This window comes from Onychostoma macrolepis, chromosome 23, assembly GCF_012432095.1.
Source record: "Onychostoma macrolepis isolate SWU-2019 chromosome 23, ASM1243209v1, whole genome shotgun sequence".
NCBI classification, from domain to species: domain Eukaryota; kingdom Metazoa; phylum Chordata; class Actinopteri; order Cypriniformes; family Cyprinidae; genus Onychostoma; species Onychostoma macrolepis.
This window is the reverse complement of record NC_081177.1, coordinates 7,124,621-7,152,483: the sequence shown is the minus strand read 5'-3', so window position 1 is coordinate 7,152,483 and position 27,863 is coordinate 7,124,621. Positions and strand designations below refer to the sequence as shown.

The 27,863-nt window shown below is 35.3% G+C and overlaps 2 protein-coding genes across 6 annotated transcripts in view; one reads left to right on the top strand and one right to left on the bottom strand.

Annotated features, from left to right (window-relative positions):
* Nucleotides 1–994: 994 nt before the first annotated feature.
* On the top strand, nucleotides 995–8,259 carry mdp1 (magnesium dependent phosphatase 1). Its single transcript, XM_058762244.1, has 6 exons — nucleotides 995–1,154; nucleotides 1,851–1,914; nucleotides 2,025–2,132; nucleotides 2,228–2,335; nucleotides 7,457–7,542; nucleotides 7,664–8,259. Exons 1-6 carry the CDS (start codon nucleotides 1,121–1,123, stop codon nucleotides 7,744–7,746), a joined length of 483 nt encoding a protein of 160 aa, XP_058618227.1. The 5' UTR covers nucleotides 995–1,120; the 3' UTR covers nucleotides 7,747–8,259.
* Nucleotides 8,260–13,842: 5,583 nt separating this feature from the next.
* Nucleotides 13,843–27,863, bottom strand: part of LOC131532386 (cadherin-11) — a 104,912-nt gene continuing 90,891 nt past the window's right edge. For all 5 annotated transcript variants that reach the window (XM_058763989.1, XM_058763987.1, XM_058763988.1 and 2 more), the window contains 7 exons: nucleotides 26,299–26,435; nucleotides 25,552–25,673; nucleotides 23,722–23,839; nucleotides 22,135–22,461; nucleotides 20,329–20,533; nucleotides 18,209–18,575; nucleotides 13,843–17,056 (listed from right to left, as the gene is read on the bottom strand). In XM_058763989.1, the coding sequence (XP_058619972.1) occupies nucleotides 16,151–17,056; nucleotides 18,209–18,575; nucleotides 20,329–20,533; nucleotides 22,135–22,461; nucleotides 23,722–23,839; nucleotides 25,552–25,673; nucleotides 26,299–26,435 (2,182 nt within the window). In that variant the 3' untranslated portion in view covers nucleotides 13,843–16,150. The remainder of the gene's footprint in view (nucleotides 17,057–18,208; nucleotides 18,576–20,328; nucleotides 20,534–22,134; nucleotides 22,462–23,721; nucleotides 23,840–25,551; nucleotides 25,674–26,298; nucleotides 26,436–27,863) is intronic.

Genomic DNA, 27,863 nt, shown 5'->3' with positions numbered 1-27,863 from the left:
ATGCATTACTTTCCATAAAAAGTAACTAAGTAACGTAATTAGTTACTTTTTTAGGGAGTAACGCAATATTGTAATGCATTACTTTTAAAAGTAACTTTCCCCAACACTGATTACTAACACGTAAACTATTTTCACATGAATTTGAATCAAATTTTGTGAAGCGTTGTTTTTGGTGTTCCTGATTTCTACTGTGGTATGTTTCTGATTTGATCTTGCATTTATACATGAAGTTCCCTGGATGATTGTTTATTCTCAGTATATACAGTCAAAATACAACATGACTACCATTAAGTACGCATTTCTGTCAACTGTAAATATATTCTAAAAAGAAAAGTGAGAATATAATGGAGAATATCACTTAAGACTATTTTTATAACTACTTTAATACTTGACAAGTATGATTTAAACTTGTTAAACTGGTAATTTATTTGATCATTAACCCTGATTATTAATAAAATAAGGCACAATAATGAATAATATTTAAATATTATGTTAATATAAACAAGTACTCTAATACAATGTAAAATCATAGTAATAAATACTTCAATACAATCACTCACTTGATATTATTTGCAAGGCACCTTTTAACTCCTAATATTTTTCTGTCTCTTGCATAAAAACACTGTGATAACCATAATATGCCAAAAATACTGTAGTTACAGATTATTTTTGCTTTTGTAAAACCATAATATATGAAGTTCTTCCAACAAAGTGCAAAAGCTTCCAGACTCTATATTGTTTAACTGCCTTCAAATCGAAATGTATATGTATCTGTATACATTAATGATATAAAACATAATATCTTATTTTATAAAATATAATCACAAAATAGCATTTTATCATAAAATATATTTTTGGCATTCAAGTTTTATTTTATATCTAATTATTATTATCATAATTATTGTTGTTGTTGACGATGATGATGTTATTCTTGTTCTTGTTTTTGAGGGTTGGTTGCAAATCCTCAAAGCTACTTAACCTCGTACGCATTGCTGACGTCATGACGCTACTTCCGCATTTCCGTTAAAACCAGAATTCTGCTGTAAACGAAAGTAGTGTGTTCTGTGTCCATGCGATTTGAATTTCGTCTAGGTTTCCCCTTGTCAGTCGCTAATCAAAGATGTCTAAGCCGAAATTAATAGTGTTCGACCTCGGTAAGTTTTCACACTTAGCGTTTTAAAGTTGTACTTCAGAATAACTGTATGGATTTATAAACCTAATAAATGGGAAGATAAATACACTTCCACATATATATTTTCATACTGTAGAGACCACAGACTATGTTTGGTGACATTCATGCCTGATACCAAATAACACGTTTACTGCAGTAACAATAACTGTAGTAACTTTGCCAAATATACTTTGTTTGTGTGTGTGTGTGTGTGTGTGTGTGTTTTCCGCCCACTCTGTTGCATACGAAAGGAACAACTGCACTTAATGACCACCGGTTTAAAATAATTTCCTTTTGTGAACTAATGTGACTTCTTATCACAGAATGCGGCAGAAATTATATTATTTTATAGTATTCTTTTATTAATTTATGGTACCCACTAACTGACTGTTGAACACCTTTGACAGAAATGTAAAGATTGTCAAGGCTGTAATGTGATTGTTATTAAGGCACCCAATGTTAGCTGCCTTCTCCAATGGTAGAAGCATTGACATTGGTATCTCCCAATAACAAGACGATCTCTGGTTACTGGCACTGGATTATTTATGTGTCATGTTAATATACGTCCACTAGTAATTTTTTTTAAATATCATGGTTATTGTCAAGACCAGTATATAGTGGCACCCCTAATATATATCAATTACAATTATATATTTTTCTCTCTCTTGGATTTAAACAGATTACACCCTCTGGCCATTCTGGATCGACACCCACGTTGATGCACCTTTTCACATCGATGACAGGTTTGCCTTCATCAGCTACAGCGTTAATTCATTGTTTGTTCTCCCTTAACATACTTCAGAGATGTTTATCCTTTTGCTGGAACACACTGACTCATCTTCTGATTCTCCAGCGGCACAGTACGGGATTCAAGATTTGCCAAGGTTCCCATTTATCACGATACTAAAGAGATCCTGAGCTCACTCCATAGTCAGGGGTTCAAGATAGGCATTGCATCGCGGTAAGATTGCAAGTGATCGAATGAACACACATCGACTAGATGATGTTCTAAATCATATATATATCAAAGCTGTGTTCTTTTTCTGTTTCTCAAAGAACCGGTGAGACGGAAGGAGCCAATCAGCTGCTGTCACTCTATAAACTTGACCAATACATTTCCTTCAAGGAGATCTACCCCGGTTCAAAGGTCACTCATTTTAAAAGGTACAGAAAGGACTTTTGACTTTGGCTGGTAATCGGTAAACCCCTAGTAGCCACCCAAAACACTCTAGCAACCACAAAGCAATACTAAAAAACAATGTGAACATATGAGTAACTCTATAGTGCAACCAACGTAACATTCTAGCACCATTCCCAATTTCTTTAGAATATGTAAAACTAATTACAATATATACATTACCGGTAAAATTTGGATTACATTTTTAATATATATATTTTAAATTAAAACATTTTTTTATTATTGTCAATTTTGAAAACAGTTTTTGCACAAGATTTAAAACAAAAGAAATGAATGTTTATTCTACAAGGACACTTGAAATTGATCAAAAGTGACAGTAAAGACATTTATAATGTTACAGAAGATTTCGGTTTCAAACTTGAAATAGAACTTTGTATTCATCAATAAATCCTGAAAAAACAATTAGCACAGTTTCCATAAAAATATTAAGCAGCTGAACTGTTGATAATAATAATAATAAATGTTTCTTGAGCAGAAAATCAGCATGTTAGAATGATTGAAGGATCATTTGACACTGAAACCTGAGTAATGATGCTGAAAATTCAGCTTCACATGACAGGAAAGAATTATATTTTAACAGAGGCCACGTACACACTACAAGTTTCAGCAGCGACAACCGCATTTAAATGCGGGAGTGAGTCCTGTAAATAATTGTTCCATGTGTGAACAGAACAGCAGTCACTCCTGCATTTGTAACCATAGCAACATTTGCTGTGCTTTGTTTCTGCTCAGGAGGCTGCTTTAGAGAGCGCTGTCCTGCAGTGTTGCCATGTCCTCATATTTACAAGCGCTTTTAGGCATGTTGTTTGGTCTTATCTCATAAAGATAGGCACTTTATGGAGTTAATAAAGTGGTCTGTCACGGATATGCAATATATTATTTTTTGTGTTATAAAACAAAGCATTTGGGTGTTTTAGTGTTTTTTGTGCTTGTCCTTGTCTGTGTTTTTATTTTATTTTATATATATATATATATATGAGAAGATCTGGCAACACTGACACTTTACCACAGGGCTCATGAGCGCATGTCAAAATTTGCTAAGTTAAGACTTCTTTCACTGTTATTTTCTTGCATCTCACATTCTAAGACACGTGATGCACGTTCAAATATGTCATTAACAACTAGTTGTTCAGTTCAGTTCTGTACACACTGTGTAGAATTTCTGTAAATGCGGTTGTCACTGCCTGTATTTTTCGGGAGTTAATGCGGTTGTAGAATGCGGTTGTCATTCCCGTATTTTAGTGAATTATGTGTGTACAGAACGCGATTAAGGAGTAAAAGGTGAACTGACAACCGAATTTAGCTGCAGTGTGTACGTGGCCATATACACTGTGTGCAGAATTATTAGGCAAGTTGATATTCTGGTCATATTTTTTTTCCAAGAACATTTTACCAATTCCAAACCACATCAATCTTAACTACTATTGATTTTGTATTTAATAATTTATAAGTGAGATATAATTGTCCATGAAGGCTGATAGTCAGAAACTTCTTATTTCAGGTGTGCAGAATTATTAGGCAGGTTTTCCTTTACAGATAAAATGAGCCAAAAAAGAGATTGAAATCAAGAATAAAAGTTAAAAAAATTATTAAATGCCCATGAGAAGAATGCAATACTAATGCAATAATAGTATTAGCAAAGTTAAGGCATGACCATTGGGCAGCGAAATGCTCATTGGGTCAGCAAGGTCAGAAAAAACAGGTTGAGAGGAAAAGACACGTTAACTGCAAAAGAATTAAGAATTAAGGTGAAGAATTAGTTGAGAAACCATCAGGAACCATTTAGTCTCCAGCACCATCATTTTCCAGAACTGCAACCTTCCTGGAGTCTCCAGAATTACAAGGTGTCAGGTTCTCAGAGACTTTGCTTGGGTAAAAAATTATTTAAAATGGCCCTCACTTACCGTATTGTCCCGAATATAAGACGACCCTGATTATAAGACGACCCCCCTTTTTCCAGAGCTACCTTTTGGAAAAAGGCTTTTAGAAAACCAAATCTTGTTTGGTTCAAACATTTTTTCTTAAATTATTTTCAAATTGAATGTTTTTCCTATTTTAATTTTTGTTTTGAAAGTATGGTAAATACTGGTAAAATGTACCAGCAATGACACTGAAAAATATACACTTTTTGATATACCATAAAACTAACAGGTAGCCCATCTGAATTATATAACATTTAGGCTATCCATCTCATAGTAGCCTACCAACATTTTATTAACAGTAGAAGTGAAATCTTATTGTAGTCTTCAAATCTGGGTAGCCTACTGTCTTGTGTTTTAAAATCACTTACAGAGGAAGTTTGGTCCCATCAGGCTAACATGACAGTCACGACTCGTGCCGCTGTAAGCTTTTCTTTTTCTTTTTTTCTCTCGCGATCTTTATAACACACATAAATTACATATTTCATGGCACACTCGTTTTATGCGTGTTTGGCGCCACCTATTGTTGTGGGTGTATTACTGACGTGTCAAAGTCTAGACCCCGAATATAAGACGACCGCGTTTTTTCAGATGTATTTCCAAGAAAAAAACATTGTCTTATATTCGGGTCAATACGGTAATAAGAATAACATGCCGAAGTGTTGTGAAATACATGAAGACTGATTTTGTATAGGCTTTATGGACAGATAAGTTGTGAGTGACTCTTGAAGGACCAGCATCACATCCTCTTTTACCACAGTTTGAAGAATTTATCTTCCAGAATCTGGCAGTAAGTTTTAGGAGCTCATTTTAGTTCATCTCCTATCCTGAAAAATCTGTCTTGCAGGATTGATTAAAAATGAGCTCCTAAAACTTACTGCCAGATTCTGGAAGATAAATTCTTCAAACTGTGGCACAAGAGGATGTGATGCTGGTCCTTCAAGAGTCACTCTCAACTTATCTGTCCATAAAGCCTATACAAAATCAGTCTTCGTGTATTTCACAACACTTCAGCATGTTATCAGGGCTCTCAAGTTATAGCGAAAGTTTGGAGTGAGATTAGGGGAGGGGCCACACAAAGGGGAGGAGTCACTCAAAGGGGAGGGGTATGTCAAAGGGGAGGAGCAACTCAAATATTTGCAGCACCCAAGCGCATATACATTACAGTACTTACCCTGAGCATGTATGTCAAACTGTGTGTGTGTGTGTGTGTGTGTGTGTGTGTGTGAGAGAGAGAACATATTTCAGCTTATGTTTCTTTTTTTCTGTTGTAAATGTTTGTTGCACATTTTGATGCCTGATGACAGGGGTAGAGGACTCCCACATAAAGCACTGTCATGATAATAGCGTTCCATCCAGAGCCAAACTGTTTCTAGTTTTGGTTTTGTTCAAACCCACCATGGAAAACACACTGCATCTGAATTTGAATTTGGGGAAGCCTCAGTGCTTTATATGGGAGCCCCCTACCCCTGTCATCAAGATGTGCAACAAACACAACAGAAAAAAATAAAATCATAAGCTGAAATGTGTTCTCTCTCTTTCTCTCTCTCTCTCTCTCACACACACACACACACACACACACAGAGAGAGAGAGAGCTTGACATACATGTTCAGGACAAATTCTGTAATCCTACTGTGTGTGCACTGCTGTTCAGTTGGCATGTTTGGGGCCAAATTCATTTGTATTTTTGATCCTTTTTTTAAATATGTAAAACAATTTATTTTATTTGGATGAATTTGTCTGTCTTTTATTAGATTCACCAACTGTTATAACATCTCTAGTACTTTCCTTTCAGGAAGCCAAAGCTAAGTTAAAGCTTCTGGTTGCAAAGCAGTTGGAGAGTTTTTTTTTTTTTTGACTGCATTAATACTTTAGCGCGAATTTGGCTATTTTCCCCAACATCAGCTCTCACTATCGTTTCACAGGCAAGTGATTTCGTAGAGGAATCTTAAAATCGAAAAAATAAATGGAGGTTACCTACAGCATTCATCGGATCTTTCTCTTCCTATTTACACTCCATGTGTGCGCGCATCCATGTTGCTTAGTAACGAACCCGCTTGCGGTAGAATCGCGTAATTTAAACGGAAACAACAACACCCTAATTTCTGATTGGCTGGTGGCATTTAACTCTATAACTACAGAGAGCTATGAACTCGGCAGAAAACTTACCTCAGTATTCCCTCATCTATTAATGGTATATTAATTGTATAGTAATTGTAGCGGGACAAGTTATCCCTTCTCAGCGTGAGAAATACAAGGTGTGGTGTGAGAGCGTGTGAACTGGTTGAAATGCGTGAGTCTCTGTCCGATTGCGTGAGACTTGAGAGCCCTGTGTTATTCATATTAAGTGAGGGCCATTTTAAATAATTTTTTACCCAAGCAAAGTCTCTGAGAACCTGACACCTTGTAATTCTGGAGACTCCAGGAAGGTTGCAGTTCTGGGAAATGATGGTGCTGGAGACTAAATGGTTCCTGATGGTTTCTCAACTAATTCTTCACCTTAATTCTTAATTCTTTTGCAGTTAACGTGTCTTTTCCTCTCAACCTGTTTTTTCTGACCGTGCTGACCCAATGAGCATTTCGCTGCCCAATGGTCATGCCTTAACTTTGCTAATTCTATTATTGCATTAGTATTGCATCCTTCTCATGGGCATTTAATAATTTTTTTAACTTCTATTCTTGAGTTCAATCTCTTTTTTGGCTCATTTTATCTGTAAAGGAAAACCTGCCTAATAATTCTGCACACCTGAAATAAGTGAATATCAGCCTTCATGGACAATTATATATCACTTACAAATTATTAAATACAAAATCAATAGTAGTTATTAAGATTGATGTGGTTTGGAATTGGTAAAATGTTCTTGGAAAAAAAATATGACCAGAATATCAACTTGCCTAATAATTCTGCGCACAGTGTATTCAAATAGAAAAGTCATTTTAAATTGTAATAATATTTCACAATATTACTGTATTTTTAAGCAAATAAATGTAGCCGTGCAGAGTATAAAAACCTTTCAAAAACACACTTTAGTGTGTAATTTCACAGCTCTGTTCTAAATCAAAGTGGCATAATAGTGCATGCGTCTGTCTTTGCATGCGGCGTCTCGCTCACATGTGTGTGTGTGTCTACAGTACCTCAGACCGTCTGACTGTTGTTCTGTCTCCAGGCTGAAAGCTGACAGTGGCGTCCAGTTTTCTGACATGATGTTCTTTGATGATGAGGATAGGAACATCTTGGAGGTTGGCAAGCTGGGTAAGTCTCTGCTTACTCTCCTCCGCAAACCTTTATAGCTGCTTCGGAGATCTGGAACTGTATGGTGGAAGTTGGAGACTGTCCGTCCGATTGAATCAGCTGCTGTTTCCCGCTCTTTTAGGTGTTCACTGTGTGATGGTTCGTAATGCCATCACCTGGGATCTAGTCAAAAAAGCACTTGAGCAGTTCAGCAAAAAGGAGTGAAGGCGTCTGGTTCTGTGGAGATGCAGCTGCTGCAAATGAAGAAGAATCCATTTGCTTTGCAAAAAACCTGACATGTATAGAGGACATGTCATTTTTAGTGGTTATTTCTGTGCAATCAACTGTTTTTAACTTAACTGACTATAGCAATTGGCGAATACTTATAATTATGTTTTAACGTTTAAATAGATTATTATTTAGCTCCATTTTAAAACATTAAATTAAGCTTCTTTTTGTTGGTAATTTGAGATGCAATTTATTTATATTTTATTTTTATTGTTCCTTTATTTAAGTGACACACCTTTTAGTCTTCCAAAAAAATGCAGCTTTGCTTATTTATTTTTTTATCTAATGAAGACTTTTAAGTTGAATGGAACTAAACACAGCACGCACAAATTGTAAAACAAAAAGGTCAGTGTTTTAATTGTTACTGTATGTGACAGATTTTCTGTACAGAGACTACAATGGAAAAATAGTTTTATATTTATACCGTTTATAAAACATGTTTGCCATTTTTTTGTTGGTCTCTTTTTAAAATGTCATTTTCTCTCTTATTTATCTCTCTGATTGAGTTCATTTCTCCACACAAAAATACTATTTGTTTTTATATAAAAGTAAAAATTCTAGTTTTAATTGATAGCTTTTAGAGTACTGAAATACTTGTTCATTTATACCATTCAAAGTTTGGGGTAATATTTTTTTTTTTTTTTTTAAAGAAATTAATACTTTTATTCAGCAGGAAAGCCTTAAATTGATCATACATGTCAATAAGACATTTATAATGTTACAAAATATTTCTATTTCAAATAAATGTAGTTCTTATGATTTTTTTTCATCAAAGAATCCTCAAGTATCAGTTTCCCTAAAAACATTAAGCAGCTGAACTGTTGATGATAATAAGAAATGATTCTTGAGCAGCAAATCAGCATATTAGAATGATTTCTGAAGGATCATGTGACACTGAAGACTGGAGTAATGATGCTGAAAATTCAGCTTTATGTCACAGGAATAAATTGCATTTTAAAATATATTCTAATAGAAAACAGTTAAAACAGTAAATTGTAATATTGATGTTTTTGATGTTCACTGTATTTTTAACCAAATAAATGCAGCCTCAGTGAGGATAAACAACTTATTAAAAATAATAATAATATATATATATATATATATATATATATATATATATATATAGGCTATTTATCTTCCAAGGTTTGAAATAAAGAAAAGAAAGTAATAATAATAAATTAAAAAATTAAACCGAATTTTTAAAGCGATATCATTAACTAAAGCCATTTAAAAAATAATTTCTTGAAAATATTTTTTTAAATTTTCATTTAATTTTATTTAATATCTCGAAATATCTCGTTTAGTTTAAGTTTTTTACAGTCTATGGTTTACGCATAGACAAAAACGTCATATCCGTTTATTATTTATTAATGTACAGAGACCTTGTTAGACGCTTGATCTTTACTTTTTGTTATGATTTCGATTTATTTTTGCTTGGTGCCATGCCGAAAAGCTGCTGTGTGGCGTTCTGTACCTCTAATAAGTAAAAAAAAAAAAAAAAACCCGATCTGAAGATTTATATAGGCTACTGCCGAATAAACAGAGACGGAGGTAGCACAGTCTGAGCGGGTAGCACACAACATCAGAACTCCGACAGCAGTCACGGATATACAACGTATGAAACATATCAAGCTTAATATTCATATTTATATGCACTCCAGATAGGCTAGACTACTTACCCTTCAATGACCTGTCATTAGTCCCGTCCCGCCTGCACCACAACCCAGTTCTGATGGGGCTTTACAGCAACCCTCCTTCACATCAAATAAATGTCACTCCCTGATATTTTGTGATGTAAATGTCATAATCTATTAAAACATTTATTTCATATTGTTATATACAATCCCTTACGAAAATTAACAATGGCTAACCGTGTTTTTTGGGCGTTTTTATTACCAGTTGTAGCCTATAACCACAGTTTTACTACAAATACCATGGTTAAACTAGGGTTAGTGTAGCAAATTTTTAATTTGTTTTTACCATGGTTTACCTATAATAACCATGTTTTTTTGGTTGTAACCACGGTTAATTTTCGTAAGGGATATTTTCATGTTATTTTATGGCGTGTATTTGTGAAAATAATTAGGCTATTTTAGCACACACCACATAATGCTGTGCATTTCAAGGCACTTCAGTAGACCTTTAATGTTACCTATGTTTTGTCAATGTTAAAATTATTTTTAATATATCAATAAAAAAAGTATGACAGGCTTTTACTCTAGTCTTTATCACTTTATTAAGATTAAAGGGATAGTTCACCCAAAAATGAAAATTTGATGTTTATCTGCTTACCCCCAGGGCATCCAAGATGTAGGTGACTTTGTTTCTTCAGTAGAACACAAACGAAGATTTTAACTCAAACCGTTGCAGTCCTATAATGCCAGTCAATGGGCACACAATCTTTGAGAGGAAAAAAAAAAAAACATGCACACAAATCCAAATTAAACCTTGCAGCTCGTGACGATACACTGATGTCCTAAGACAGGAAACGATCGGTTTGTGGCGAGAAACTGAACAGTATTTATATAATTTTTTTTTTTTACCTCTGATAAACCTCAATGTCCGACTGTCACAACATCCGGCGCGTGACGAGTCAACCCGCTCTGGCACATAGATATGTATATACATAGATGCCTCAATAGGGACGGTTTCTATGGGCCGCGATATGTAAGAATCTACATATGTGTCTATGTATATATATATATATATATATATATATATATATATATATATATGTTCCAGAGCCGTTGACGCGTCACACGCCGGCTGTTGTGGATGAGCACAGGATGGTTGGACATTTATATTGGACAGTATTTATATATTTTTACCTCTGATACACAGCAATGTCCAACCGTCCTGTGCTCATCCACAACAGCCGGCGTGTGACGCGTCAACGGCTCTGGAACATATATATATATATACATAGACACATATGTAGATTCTTACATATCGCGGCCCATAGAAACCGTCCCTAATGAGGCATCTATGTATATATATCTATGTGCCAGAGCGGGTTGACTCGTCACGCACCGGATGTTGTGACAGTCGGACATTGAGGTTTATCAGAGGTAAAAAAAAAAATGATATAAATACTGTTCAGTTTCTCGCCACAAACCGATCGTTTCGTGTCTTAGGACATCAGTGTATGGTCACGAGCTGCAAGGTTTAATTTGAATTTGTCTGTGCATGTTTTTTTTCTCTCCCAAAGATTGTGTGCCCATTGACTGGCATTATAGGATTGACAGACTGCAACGGTTTAAGTTAAACATCTTTGTTTGTGTTTTAGGCTACTGAAGAAACAAAGTCACCTACATCTTGGATGCCCTGGGGTTAAGCAGATAAACATCAAATTTTCATTTTTGGGTGAACTATCCCTTTAAGCAAAACAAAACAACAAATGTTTAATCTCACAAGCCGTCACATATAGGCTTGTAGTAAGCCGTCTCTTGCCTGGAGACTCCATCAAGTAACAAGTGTTGGCCTCTGGCCATTCCGTTGGGTCATTTGTTCAGTCACAGATACGGTATGATACAATATGGCTCAGTTTTTCGACGTATCTTGCTCTGTCCAGCAGCAGAAATGATTTTATGTACACCATTCTGGATCGACACCATGCTTTTCCAATGAGCACACGACACCGACCAAGTCCATAGTTTAAGTAAACTAAAACTAAATACTATTAAAAAGGTAGCCTAATTAGAAATGATAAAAGCACAACAAAATTACTAAAACTGTAACTAAAATTAAAACGAGAACAGAAAACATTACGAAAAACTATAACAGTATATCACTGATCCTAAAACAGTTTTACTTCAAACTATAGCGAAGTGCTGCTCTTCTGAGGAATCAGCCCATTATAATTCTATCCTCCTCACAGTGGTCTTGAGGTAGTCTGGGAGAAAACAAATGTTAATTAAAGTCCTTCATGAAGGTTTCATTTCTCCAGCGAGCACACAAACAGCCAGAGGACATCATCTCAGAGCAGGTGACAGCAGAATCTCTCATAATCCTCATAACTCATGTCATTAGCGCAGCTACATTTTCCCGCTTTAAATAAGAGATTGCTAACGGCTACAGGGACCAGGCGGCCATCTCTCCCTTCAGCGCTATCAGATGTGAATTACATCTAGCAGACGACGCTGTCTTGAAGGTATAGTTGCTTAAAACTTAAAAAAATAAAATAAAAATACTTTATCTGTGGTGGTTTGTGTGTTTTGCTGAATAATTTAGCGTTAGCGGGCAGCATCGCTAAAGGTCTAAAAGCCCGCTGGCCTCCTTTCCTTCTCATGTAATGTTATTCCAGCTCACGGTATTAATGGCGGCGTGTCTTTGCCTTCTAGATCCCGGCTTTCTTCTGAATAAGTGATTCTGTGTCTCGCTGACAACCTGTTTAGATAAAAGCAGAAAGTGCTGCACACATCATACAGTTCAAGAGACAGACGGAAAGATGCACTTGATCTGGATCTCTCATCCTGAGGTCTAAAGCCTAAAGCGCGCTTCTACCTTGCTTTCTTCTTCTCCGTTTCGCTGGCGTCTCGCGTAGAAAGCAAAGTGACAGTGCAATAAAAGCGCATTCTCTCTCTGAACATCACAGCGGTTTCGTGTCAGCTCGAGATGCTAACGTTTTCTGTAGTTTGGAAGTTTGTGGCGTGCCCGTCGTGTGCTGCTAGATCTTAAAATGATTTTAATAATTCATGCCGCTAAAAAATTGATGCAGTGGATTATAATTACGCACTAGAGCCGACACTGTATCATATATTTAAAGCTTTCAATGAAATGCTAAAGAAACAAAAATAGCTTTTGCGTATGATGAACATTTAAAAACGTGTTTGATATGAGCCATTATATTAATGGCTTTTGAGTGTAAGTGTTCATTTTAATGGATTTTGTCCTTAATGTTCTAAAGAGTTGGCAACATAGAACATATTGATACATATTTATGATTTTTTATTTTTATTTACTTTACTTTTTAAAGCAGGTATATATATTCTATATATATATATATATATATATATATCCTATTTTTTTTTATTAGCCTAAATATTAATTTTATTATATTCATTATTTTAGAATTGTTAAGTTTTTATAATAATTAGTCTCATTTAAAAAAAAATTTAAACTGTATTTTAGCATTTACTTTAGCATTTTACACAGTGGCTTCCAGTTTAAGTGAATCAGTTTTCTATAATAATTGACAGCATGTCACAGATTGAACTTGAAAATGTATTTAACCAAATTAACACTCATTCAAATTAATGTGCACACCTGTCAACAGTTATTATTCATAATTTAACTATTATCTTCTCTAGGTGAATCACACAGTTCCCAGCATCCAACCCAGAAAACTGGTTTTACAGTTAAATCAACAGTTCAGTTAGTGGCGTTTCAACTCCACCTAATTATATGAATTATCATCTGAAGATAATATAAATAAAATGCAATAATTTATGTGGAATAACTTCCTTTCAAGTCTTTAATTTTAATTTTTTCCTTTCAAATCTTTTATTTTTATTTCTATATTTTGTTTACATTCTTTTTACATTTTTTGTAATTTTATGCAAATCAAAAAAGATTTGTCTATCTTTTTTATTTTAATTACAGTACATCAAGTTAAACTAAATTAAAATGATGAATGTTGCATCTGAAAATAAGTTTCAGCTGAATTTTATTTCAGTTAACATTTATTTCAATTAACACAAATCTAAAGATTTAAAAAAAAGAAAAGAAAAAAGATTTGTGCCTGAATGATTTTTCAGTAAATAATGACTTGCATTTCAGTCTCTTCATCACACAAATCTATAATTTCAGTTTTTCAATAAGACACAAGATATAGCACATAGCTGGGGAAAAAAAACAGTCATAAGTAGCACAGGTATATTTGTAGCGATAGCCAACAATACATTGTATGGGTCAAAATTATCGATTTTTCTTTTATGCCAAAAATCATTAGGATATTAAGTAAAGATCATGTTCCATGAAGATATTTTGTAAATTTCCTACCGTAAATATATCAAAACTTAATTTTTGATTAGTGATATGCATTGCTAAGAACTTCATTTGGACAACTTTAAAGGCGATTTTCTCAATATTTAGATTTTTTTTTTTTGCACCTTCAGATTCCAGATTTTGAAATAGTTGCATCTCAGCCAAATATCCTAACAAACTATACATCAATGGCAAGGTTGTTTATTCAGATTTCAGATGATGTATAAATCTCGATTTCGAAAAACTGACCCTTGTGACTGGTTTTGTGCTCCAGGGTCACATATGGTGCATTTTGTCCTTTTGAGAGCTTGACAGATCACTGCAAACTTCCATTTATCGGAATAGAGAATATTTAATTTGTGCTTTACCGAAGAAAGTCAGTCATATGTACACAGGTCTGTGAATCCACATTTACCAAAGGTCACTGTACACCATTTATTGAACATCAGATGACGGTCAGTTTGACAAGAGATCGTACAACACGTTGGAAATTCTCAGGATCTTCCAGCTGTGGTTTTACAGTGGGATTGAATTCAACATTTACATAAACAGATTCAGATTGACATAAACTCTCTGTTCCAAAAGGCTCGTCAGTTCTCCAATGATATTTACATCTGTACATGAGAACGCAAACAGCATATACAGGACAAAAAAACTATATGAAACAGGATCACATTCAGTTCAGAAGTTCACTGTCTCAAAGTTTCAGTTGCATAGGTCTTCCATAAAAACAAAAAGGGTTGAAGAAGTGAAGCGGTTCAGGAGGTCTAAACCAGGCTAAGCATCCTGACTAGTCAAGAGAGGAAAACCGATCTAAACACGGATAGAAGTAAGCCATGCGCAAATCATCTTTATGCATCGATGTGTGTGTGGTTGCAGTGACCTAGTAAAAAACAGCCTTTTATTGAACCGTTTTAAACAGTTTAGCTTCCTCGCTGTCAAAATCCGTGCGAGAGAGCGTTGCCTTATTAATACACAAGCGTCAATATGAATTTGTCGGCGATTGTACATATTTCATGAGACCTATTTTTCAAACAATGGTGCTCGTAAGGGCTGAAATCAATATTTCAGAAATGAGATGTTTCATAACTTTGGCTTGTCATGGCGACGTGAATTATTAACTTAAGTGTAACGGGAGAACGCTGAAAGAGACACGTGCTGCTAATATGTGTGTGCGGAACAAGATGGGCCCTATTTTGGCGGATTCCCCACCTTATATGCCATATTAATGAGAAATCAAGTCAAATCGCCACTTACATATTACAGGTTGTGTAAACTGAAACATTTCTGTCATTTATCAAATTTTAAAAACACCGATGGATAATTTCTTACATTTTTTAGCGTCACTAAATAAATTATTTTAATAGAAGTAAAGAAATGGAGATTTAAAATGCTGTCACTGGGGAGAGAAACAAGATTCTCGGTGTAATTCAGTGTTGTTATAGTTAACTAAAACTTAAAATTGAATACCGTTTTTTGGTAATTGAAATCAAATCAAATATGAAAAGAAAAACTTAAACTAAAAAATAACTGAAGTAAATATGTTTAAGTTTAGGTACTAAAATTATAAAAACTAAATCTGAACTAGAAATAAATTTAAATATTTATATGTATATATAAATACACATACATACATGTATATATATATGTATGTATGATGTATGATTTATAAATATAAATAAATATATTTCTTATATATACATAAATATATACAGAACACGCATATATTATGGAAACAAACTTTTTTTGTACTTTTTTGCGATATATGTAATCACAAATAAAATTGGCAAAATCTCAAAATAAAATGAATAAAAATTAAACTAAATTCAATTAAAAGCTGAAAACATACAAATAAAAAAATCAATTAACCGATATTTATTTATTTATTTATTTAAATTAAAATCAATAATAATTAAATTAAATTAATTCCAGTGGTGAAATCACTTGATAAATAATCAGATACTGTTGATTAAATCAATCAAGCAGATTGTAAGAAAGCCATGTCTGTCATCTTTTTCACATCGTGAGGCCATAAAAACTGATGATCTGATCACCATGTTAATCCTCGGTATAAAAATCTGAGACCACATTGAAAATCTGAGAAGTAAAAGATTTCGATAAAGATGACGTTTGTATTTTACAACGTAAGCACTGTGTGTGTGGCTGGACGTCAAATGAATGTGAGTGACTTACATAAGACTCTCTGCTCCTCTAAAACACTGACATACTGGTTTTTGGCAGGTCCATATAAAATTCTCTTTGTCCAGATTGTGCTCATTGGCTCCTTTCAGCACTTATTGCTTTTGAAAGCTCACGATGTGACATCACATCCTCCCTCATTACTCCCATTTCCTCTTTAGTGCATTGCTTCCAATTCTTCTGTGTTTTCCTCCTCGGCCCGCTGTGTCTCGTTCAAATCAGTTTTTTCATCCTCTTTTCTCGTTTCTGTCTCACTCTCGTCTTCTGTCTTGTTGATTTCCTCTTCCAGATGTTCTTCTTTTAAACACTCACCCTGGTGTTTTTCGTGATCCTCTTTTTCTTTCGCTCGTTCCCTGAAAATATCAAGCAACCTGTCGAACTTGGGTCCCCACTCCTCAAATCTGTGTTTCTGTCCCTCTGTATCTTTTTCGGCCTCGCTTTCGAGCGAGCTGAGAGACGTGGCCTGTGAGCCGCCCCCCTCCAATCCGTACGTCTGCAGCGAGTCGTATGGTGGCTGCATGGGGTCAAAGGTCACCAGGGCTAGACGGTGCTGCAGGAAATCGCCCATACGGTTTGTCAGCGAATCTGCGCCTGCCTTTTCCGAGTTCGCTTGGCCAGTCTTCCCATTCCCCAAGCCCCACCCTCTTTCATATAGCCCCGCCCCTCCAGGGATTGGCATCACTAGATGTGGCACATAGTTCTGCCCGCCCACCCCGTACAAGCCCATTAGTCCAGCAGATTCTGGGTAAAGAAGTGTCGTCCCGGTCAAAGGTATCCCTCCACCAGCCCTCAGCAAAGTACCTTCCATTGTTCTGAACGACATCTCCGTCGTGCCCAGGCTGGTTGAGCTCTGGCTGGTGCTGATGAGCGGAGCGTCCCCGTTCTTGTCCAAAGCCGAGGTGGGGGTGGAGTCGTCTGTCGTGATGGTGGAAATGGAGGCCCGTGTGGTCAAGCAGTGAGGGGACACCTCGGGTTTATGGCTCACAGAAGTGCTGGAGGCCTCGGAGCAGGAACCGCTCTGACTGGAGCCCTTCACGAACAGAACCTGGTCCGAATGCACAGACTGAGAGAGAAAACAGTGAAGAACATGATCAGGCCATTTAATAGCTCGAAAAATCTCTCATGCTTACCAAGGCAGCATTTATTTGATCAAAAATACAGTAAAAACAGTAATATTGTGAAATATTATTACAATTTCAAAGAACTGTTTTCTATTTGAATATATTTTAAAATGTAATTTATTCCTGTGATGCAAACCTGGATTTTCATTACTCCAGTCTTCAGTGTCACATGATCCTTCAGAAATCATGCTTTAGAAACATTTCTTAATATTATCAATATTGAAAACAGTGGTACTCTGCCTAATATTTTTGTGGAAACTGTTTTTTTTTTTTTACATTTAGTGACATTTTCACTGTCATTTTTTGTTTTGTCTGGATTCTATGATAAATAGAAAATAAAAAAACATTTGAAATAGAAATCTTTTGTAACATTATAAAAGTATTTACTGTCACTTTTGATCAATTTATTGCATCCTTGATAAACAATGCATTAATCTGGGATCTCAGATTTAAAGACATTATAAATATTTTAACATAACATGAAGATTTAAACATTGATAAGAGAGCAAAGATTTTCCTATTAATTTCCTCCACAGGAATTTAAAAAAATATATATTAAATTAAGACTTTTTCAATGAAGTCATAACCCAATCAACCAGCTCTGAGATGAGTCACAACATTACAATTACTTATCAAGAAGCAATGTGCATAATGTTAATAAATAAATGTATTGACGTTTAGTAATTTATTATAACTACAAAACAATACATTTAATGGCTATTGCAAAAAATTTAGATAATACAAATATAGTATACATAGTTTGAGATTATAGGAAACTGACTCACTATTGGCCACTTTACATACTTTAGCAACAACAGCCTCTGTGATTTGGTGGAAATGAAGTGGAAATCACACTGATTTGTGGCTTCAAAAGAAGCACATCTCATCGCTAACCAACTTCAGATGTAGTGTTGTCAAAAGTACCGACTGCGATACTCAGACGTCACAGTAGGTCTGTATAGATAAGTTTATAAATTATCATTAAAAATCTGTTTGTTTATGGAGGCAATAAATGGGATTTTCACTCCCAGAACCCATGCTGTTGTACTCTATAGGATTGTAATGTGATAAATAGTTTGTGGCAGGAAGGATACCTGATCCTGGCTGAGTGTGTGGCTCTCAGAGATGACCTCACTTCCTGTCTCGCTCTCTTTCGGAAGGCTGTCGGTAGATCCGTCTGCTCTTTTATGTTCTGATCCATCCCTGCTCTTGCCGATAAATACAGAACCGGATTCTAAAGGGCCGCCGGCCTGGCCTTGGCTGCCGGGAAGAACGTACGCCAGTTTGGCGAGATCCAGCCTGGAGTTGAACGGGCCGAGTCTGTTTCTCGAAGCTGGAAGGGTCTGGATGCTGTAGCAGTACCGTCCATAGAGGGGTGCAGAGACGGGACGACACGGGTCCAAACCCAAACTCTGACTCCAACTGAAGGTTCTGATGCTGTCCAAGTTATCCTGAGAATACCTGTTATAATAAAATAGAATTAATTTAATGGTTAAGTATAGAAGCCTATTTCAGCCACATGAAAAATCATGCTTTAGTTAATTATGATTATAACATAAGTCAAAAATATGACATAAAATGTCATTTTAACTCATAATTATGACTTAGAATGTCATAATTTTGATATTTTCCTCAGAATTATTACATAGTATGTCAAAATGTTGACTTAATATCTCATAATTGCTCAAAACTGTGACTTAGTGTCTCATATTTTTGACTTATGTTATTACTTTTGTCACTTTTTTGTCACACAATGTTTACTTTACGCTGATTTGGTGCTTAAGAAACATGTATTATTATCAATGTCGATCACAATTGTGCTGCTTAATATTTTTTGTGGAAATTGTGATATCTCATAATAATATCCTGATAATCGTGTATCGTTTATCTCATACTGTAATTAGTATCTCATAATTTCAACTTTTTCCTCTATTATTACTTAGGACATAATTTAATTTCCCCTCCTCAATTATTACTTAAGCATGTTATGATTTCAACTTTTACCTCATAATTATGACTTTAACTCATAATTATGTTAGTGTCTCATATGTTTAACATGTCATAACTATAAATTTTTATCAAAATTTCAACTTTTTAATCTCAAATTATGTCTTACAATTTAGACTTTATCTCATAATTACGACTTAGTATCTCATAACTTCAACTTTTTATGTCAAATATGTCTGATGATTATGATTATGCATGATTTTTTTTCTTTTGTGGCAAAAATTTGCTTCCATAGTTACCCCTTTAAGCTAGTAATAAAATACATAAACACTGCATAAAGCTTCTGTTTAATTATGAAATACCTCACACATTTGTGAAAACTGCGCAGATCTGAGCATTTCATTAGGCTTTTAAAAGAAAACCACATTCCTTACAACTTTTGCACCAAAAACCAGATAAATCAGATATTTTTCTAAGTTACCAAAAAAGTTGTTTGATTAAAAGATTTGTTGTACTCCCAGTGGAAACTCCCAATGCAACGATTCAAAAACACTCAGTTGTGTCTTTAAAAATAGTTGCGTGTGAAGTATTTTACCAACCTGCCCAGGAGTATTACAATGACATCAAACAGGAATATGATGGATAGAGGACTAGAACACAGAGTGGGTTTGAACGGCATAAATATTAACTACATGAACTTTGCACTGAAACAGCTGTCAGATTTGCATTGTGAAGGCTCATTAAACCACACACACTCCTGAGTACAGAGCCCTCATTAATCAGATATACATTTAACATCATTTAGAGTGACTGAACGTATTCAGAGTAACCAGAGATTCGAGAGGAAAATACTCCAGTTTGTGTTTGTGGTGAATGTCAGCTTATATTCAAGCTGAATGATTCACATGGGCTATTAATATAATATGGCATTTTCTAAGCTAAATGTCAAGAAATGTGATGTGATTTAAAAGATCAGATAGTGCCAAGCAATAAATCTGGGAGATTCAAATGATGAAATAAGATGTCAATTTAAGTGAACATCAAAGTCACTGTAAACACAAACACACACACATGCAAACACACTGAGATAGGTATAAATGGAGGTCGGAGCCAGCTCCAAATGGGTTGGGCCTTGTTAATATACCCTACACCAAACCCAACCCTAAACCTACCCTCCCTCTTGGAGCTGTCCCAACCTACTTGCGGCATAAGTCCCTCCCACTTGGAGGTCTCCAGGCTGCAGTGATATATACTTGAACACACTCACATATTCTTGCTGTCCCGAAGCCGCTGTGCCCTGCGCATGCTCTGGGGGGCGCTCTTCAGGGTCGCAATATCGAAAGCGGCTGTGTCCGCCTCGCCGCCTCCCTCGTCATCATACGTGATAATGTTCTCCCTGATCTCATCATCCTCCACAGGAGACTGAGTGTCCCGTTTCTGCCTTCGCAACGATAGCGAGAGTGCCGCCACCACTATCCAACGAAAGAGAGTGAGAGAAAATGACAGGATGTTAATGCCACTTTTCATGAATAGGGTACAAAATGGACAGTTTCTTGTTTTCCAGTTAATAATAATTGTTAAAAGTTGTTACACTGATTTTGCAATTGTTACACTGAGATTTAATGTGTTTAAAACGATCTATTTCTCTTGCTAGATTGATTATATATTAGACAGCAGTTCATTGGTTTGGAAAAATGTGCAACTGGAACAGCGCATTCATTTTTATACATAAGTTTAAAAACAAAAAAATATTGAAAGACTGAAAGGAAATATTGCTGAAATGATCCAAAAACTAGTTTCTTATTAACTCATTTTAATGTTTAAATGAATATTTCTTTAATCAACTTTAAAACTAAAATGAAACGACTCATTATCATGAGTTGTGTTCAGTATTGTTCCAAAAAGCATAAACCTTTAACCTTTTAAAGAAAAACTGCAAATAACAACTGTAACAACTGTCAGTTTTAAAATAGCTCTAATAACAATAAATGAATGAATAAATAACAAAGATGTTTGGAAAAGGTTTTAAAATGGTGGTAAACATTGATATATGGCAACACTTTACTGCAAAGGAAAATGGTATAAATTTATCTAAATGCAAAACACTATTTATCTAAACTGAAAGCTAAAGTGTAGTGAATCATTATTAAGGTTTTTCAATGTGTTTCCTAAAAGTGTTTCCCAAAGAAAACAAAATGCAAATGATAATTGCGTTATTTTTGCAGAATTGCAATTATATCACGGTAAACACTTCCAAAAAACTGTAATAATATAACTATGGCCAACATCTGTAAAATTCCCAGTGAGAAAACACATTAACAATTTCAGGCAATTTTTCCATTATGATACAGAGTTGCCATATTTTCATAATCTTCTGTAAAGCCAAGTTAGATAAAGTTAACCAGTTAACAACAACTAATTTAAGATGCAGAAAGGCAGTTTGTGGAGGATTTTAGCAGGTGCCCATGAAAGGGTGACTTTAAAATGTTTAAAAGAAAGAAAGAAAAAAAGAAATCAACGGAAATGTATATATTTGTTTACTTAAAAAATTACCCTTTTATTTGCAGTAGAAACAGTGAGGGAAATTATATGTTGCCGCATGGCAACACTGTAAAACCCCAAAGTGTTTTGTAGAAAATGCCTATTCCACCTCTCACTGACTTTTTTAGTAAAGTTTGAGTGTTCAGTGTCATTTGGGGAACCTTCAGGGTGGCTTGTTCCGCAATCTCAAAATGCCATACGATGCCCTCAGCACTCATCAAATGCTGTTTATTATGAGTGACTTGGTGCAGAAATGAAACCCAAACACGTTCATTAGCAAACCCAACTGACAAACGGAGGAGCAGCAACGAGGCAGGTCGGCGGAAAGTTCGAACGACCCAAAAAACACACAAATATGGAAGAAAAGCTGCAATCTGAAGAAGACACACCAGGAGGCAATGGTGGATGAAGACAGGGAGTGATGGACAGATGTAGCAACAACACATCATTAAACCAGCCGGGTATAGAGGCGGAGCGAAGGGCGAGCAGCAATCACAAAACCTGACGAAACGGACTGAAAAGCAGAACTGACCCAGCAGAGTGGACGCACAGGCCAGGATGGCCAGCATGGCGGCCGAGCTGACGCCCAGCAGCGGGGAGTTTGACGGTGAAGGCAAACACGCCGTCTGCCTCTCCCAGTCCGGCACAGACGCTTTATCCTTCTCATCCGTTTGTTGTTTTCGTTCTTCAGCCCACATGCCTCCGTTTTGGCACGGACACACCGTAACGGTAATCGTTCCTGTGTTGCTGAGGTCTGACGCACCGTCACGGAGCATTATGGGTATTTTTAGAGTAGGTAAATTGGAAGAGCGAGGAAGAGCCTTCAGGGACGACAAGAGCACCAGACTCGCCGTGTGGTCTGCAAACAAAAGAAATTAATTATATAAAAATGTATCAGTCATGTGACACATTACGAGAAAAAAATAAAGGATCAAGATTTTTAAACATTTATTAAGCAAATAAATAACTGTAATTACATTCTATGGTGAGAGAGAGACAAGGAAAAGATAGACATATTAAATAAATATAAATGTGAAATAATATATATATATATATATATATATATATATATATATATATATATATATATATATATATATATATATATATATATATTTATATTTATTTAATTTCATACTTATTATTATATTATATTCCAAGTGTGAGGAACATATCATTTTATATTACAAATATATATTAATAATATAATGAATTTGTAATAAATATGTATATGTTCTTAATAATATAATAATCATAAACATATGAATGTAATATTTAATAAATATACATAATATATATTTTTTATAAATTCAATACACAATAATAATATACAAACATTTATATAGCTTATATTTATAATATAAATAATATAATATTACAATAAATATTAATAATATAATACATATAATAATTTAATAAATATAAATTATAATAAATATAACATTTTATAAAATGAATACACACAATGATATATACAAACATTTATATAGCTAATATTTATAATAAATATTAATAATATAATACATATAATAAATATGTATATGTTCTTCCTAATATAATAAACATAAACATATAAATGTAATATTTAATAAATATAACTTATAATGAATATAACATTTTTATAACATATCTATACACACAATAATAAGAAGAATAATACACACCTATATACACACACATTTATATAGCTGATATTTATAAAACAAATAATATATTATAAAAAGTAGAATTTTTTTTGTCTGTAATAATATATTATGGAGATATCTTCTTTACTCAATACTTTCTAATTTCTCTTTTTGTGTTCCACTGCAAAAATAACAGCATACGGGTTTAGTCAGACATGAATGATGAATAAATTTTAATTTTGGGGTGAGCCATTCCTTAAAGCAAATTAGAAATCAGCAGATTGAAGCGGCGAACAGGACAAATGAGCGAAATGAAAGAACGGATTGCCGGAGCACATGGGAGTTTGCCGTGTTCACCGGAGTAGAATGTGACAAAAAAGATAAATGGATGAGCGTAATGAAGGAGGATATATGTCTGGACAGAGACCGGGAGGGAGATGAGGAAAACTGATGGGGAAGAAAAGACGGATGGATGACAGGAGAAGCGAGCGCACCTCCCCGCTCTCTGATGGAGAAGTTGAGTGCGCTGCTGGACTCTGCGGGAATGCTGAAGTGGATGGGAGAGTTGGAGCTGCTTTGGTCTTTATCCGTTGCTCGAATCACCTGCACCACCTGAAACACAAATTAACAAAGACTGATGCGGTGATTTGTGCAAATAAGACAGTTTTCTGCTGTTGAACGGATAAAGGATTAGCAGTCTAACACGCCACGTCATGTTTGGCCTGACTCACTGTGCACTGCGTCAGTATCAGTCGCTTATAGAAATCTGCTTTTCTGAAACGCCTTTAGTGAACCAATCTATTTACAGCGTAGCGTGCAGGGTCACTTTCCCCTCAGAAGTGCAGAAAGTATTATAAATGATCGGTCAGCTGATAACTATTGTAAAATAAACCCTGACAGGGTGATCAGAAATAGGTGAAGGGATTTATTTTGCATAAACGTCCAGCTGACTGCACATAATTCTACTTATTGCATGGCTACTTGCCACATAAATATTCAATGGACATGCAATCATGATGTGAAAGTAAATGATTTTAATATGCAACAGCTATTGTAGGAAATCAGTTGCCTGGAGCAGCGATTAATTATGCAATAATACTTTATTGCAGAATGCTGCTATTGACCAATCAGAAATAAGCATCTCAAATTTGTTTATTCCAGAAAAATCGTTTATTATTGAACACTGGTGTCTTTTATTAAATTGCTTTGCCAATATGACCAGAGACGACATGTATTAGTAATTTTACTGTGGGGTGTTGTTAAGCAGACAAACCAATGTGCAATAAATTATAATTAATATTAGTAATATACACAAATACTCAAGAGGTATACTACTGTTTATTTGAATCATTTTAATTTTCTTGTTTTTTTTATTATTTATTATTTATTTATTTTTTTTTTTACTTTAATATTTTAATACAGAATGCTGCCATTGACCAATCAGAATCTCAGCATCTCGGTCATTTATATTACTTGGAAGAAGAATTGTTTATTCCAATTTATTCAACACTGGTGTTTTGTTTTTTAAATCATGATGCTTTTGCCATCATTTTCTAAAGCCAAAACCACAAAAGATGACATGCATTATTAATTTTAATGTGGTTAAGAAGTGTTGCTAGGCACACAACCCAAATAAAACGTCCAATAAATAATAATAATAATAATAATTATTATTATTATTATTATTTACAAATAGTTTTTTTGTTTAATATAAAAGCATTATGACAAGAGACAACATCCATTCGTAATTTTATACAACCCAATGATACACCAATGTGCAAAAAATAAAATAATAATAATAATACAAACAAACAAAAATGTAATTAATTCAAACACTTGTGAGGTACTGCTGTTTATTTTAACCATGTTTTATTTATGTAATTTATTTTATATTTGTAAATATTTTATTTTATTATATTTTACTTTATTTTTATATACATTTTTTCAGCAAAACCAAACACAAACTGCACACAAATTCTGCCTGGTTGTCTTCCATTGTTTTAACCAAAAGACAAAAACAAACGAGGGGTATACTACAATTTATTTTAATAAATGTATTTGTTTGTTTGTTTGTTTTATATATATATATATATATATATATATATATATATATATATATATATATATATATATATATATATATATATATTTTTTTTTTTTTTTTTTTTTTTAGTATTTTTCCCAACACAAATTGCACAGAATTTCTGTCTGGTTGTCTTCCATTGTGGATGCTTCTTGGCCACAATAATCTTTTAAAGCAGACCGTACTTCATTATTCACAGACTCTTTCCTCTGCAGGCTTTAAAGGGTCAGAGATTACCGACCTGTCCAGCAGTGCTGGAGTCGCACACGGCCGTGTTGTATTGTCGGTCCAGCTCGGGGGCGTTGTCATTGAGGTCCAGCGTCTCTATAGCAACCGCTACTCTGGTGACTTGGTTGGGGCTGTCTAAGAAACAGAAAAGAACAGCATGACGGGATATATATATATATATATAAAAGCAAAGGAAGTTAGAAATCAAAAGCTTTTAAGCCGCAAGTAGGTCAGCTAAATCTTACTGACCATGAAACAGAAGTTAACTCCAATCTGTCTCGTTACTGTTCTCCATACGCTCTTTGCTCTTTTGGGACATAACGTTACATCACGAGCAGAAGTGGCCCAAACGTCATCTGATGTTCATGACATTACATAAAGCCATAACAGAAGCACACTTATCGCACTCAGAGCGTGTGTCTAATATGAAAGTAATTACTGAATATAAGCTGAACAAATCCACTAAAGACTCAGAGTGACTTCTGAGGATGCAAGATAGTGTTTTACGAGGGCCAACGGGAAGCACAAACGGGCGACCTTGAGCTGGGGTGGACCGGACTCAAAAGCAATTCCATTTTTCATTCTACAGTATTATCCCTTTCTCTTCCACTTCTGTCCGCGTGTGTCTCTGCCATGAGCTTTCATGTCCACGGCCGCCACAGAAGTAATAGCCTTCCTGTGGGCCGATTACACGCTGCTACCTGTGTGAAATTGTCAGGTGCTCAGAATTGATGCGATGTGCCTTTAAGAGTTCTGGTACCTCTCTGTGTGGCGATGACGGTAATGTTATGCCATTGCTCCTGTTCCCGATCCAATTCCACGGTGGTGGTGATGAGGCCATTGTCAGAGGCGATACGGAACAGCGCCTCGGGGTCCGACTCGGGATCAATTGAGTACCTGAGAAGAAATGGACAGAAATAAAAGGAGGGTAGACAGATTAGAAGATATAAAGGATCCAGTGCATCAATAAGCCAGTTAAGCAAGTGAAACAGAGCAGGTTAAGTGAAAACAGCCCACATGCTTCCCCTGGCAGACAGAAACATGATGCAATATGAGTTTTTTTTTTTTAACTAATAATATAAAAACTGTATGGGCTGTGTGGGTAAAACTCACAAAAACCTGTCAAGACCATGTCCTGGTGATATTTCACCCCAAAATCAAGGGATCTCTCTCTCTTTCTCTCTGTGTGTGTATGTGTATATATATATACACATATACAGTGGGGCAAAAAAGTATTTAGTCAGCCACCAATTGTGCAAGTTCTCCCACTTAAAAAGATGAGAGAGGCCTGTAATTTTCATCATAGGTATACCTCAACTATGAGAGACAAAATGAGAAAAAAAAATCCAGAAAATCACATTGTAGGATTTGTAAAGAATTTATTTGCAAATTATGGTGGAAAATAAGTATTTGGTCAATAACAAAATTTCATCTCAATACTTTGTTATATACCCTTTGTTGGCAATGACAGAGGTCAAACGTTTTCTGTAAGTCTTCACAAGGTTTTCACACACTGTTGCTGGTATTTTGGCCCATTCCTCCATGCAGATCTCCTCTAGAGCAGTAATGTTTTGGGGCTGTCGCTGGGCAACACGGACTTTCAACTCCCTCCAAAGATTTTCGAAGGGGTTGAGATCTGGAGACTGGCTAGGCCACTCCAGGACCTTGAAATGCTTCTTACGAAGCCACTCCTTCGTTGCCCAGGCGGTGTGCTTGGGATCATTGTCATGCTGAAAGACCCAGCCACGTTTCATCTTCAATGCCCTTGCTGATGGAATGAGGTTTTCACTCAAAATCTCACGATACATGGCCCCATTCATTCTTTCGTTTACACGGATCAGTCGTCCTGGTTCCTTTGCAGAAAAACAGCCCCAAAGCATGATGTTTCCACCCCCATGCTTCACAGTAGGTATGGTGTTCTTTGGATGCAACTCAGCATTCTTTCTCCTCCAAACATGACAAGTTGAGTTTTTACCAAAAAGTTCTATTTTGGTTTCATCTGATTCTCCCTATCCTCTTCTGGATCATCCAAATGCTCTCTAGCAAACTTCAGACGGGCCCGGACATGTACTGGCTTAAGCAGGGGGACACGTCTGGCACTGCAGGATTTGAGTCCCTGGCGGAGCAGTGTGTTACTGATGGTAGCCTTTGTTACTTTGGTCCCAGCTCTCTGCAGGTCATTCACTAGGTCCCCCCGTGTGGTTCTGGGATTCTTGCTCACAGTTCTTGTGATCATTTTGACCCCACGGGGTGAGATCTTGCGTGGAGCCCCAGATCGAGGGAGATTATCATGGTCTTGTGTGTCTTCCATTCTCTAATAATTGC

Coding starts and splice junctions, on each gene's coding strand:
- mdp1 (XM_058762244.1), top strand. CDS start 1,121: ATGTCTAAGCCGAAATTAATAGTGTTCGACCTCG. Junction 1,155..1,850: donor ATTAATAGTGTTCGACCTCG/GTAAGTTTTCAC, acceptor GGATTTAAACAG/ATTACACCCTCTGGCCATTC. Junction 7,543..7,663: donor CTTGGAGGTTGGCAAGCTGG/GTAAGTCTCTGC, acceptor CCGCTCTTTTAG/GTGTTCACTGTGTGATGGTT.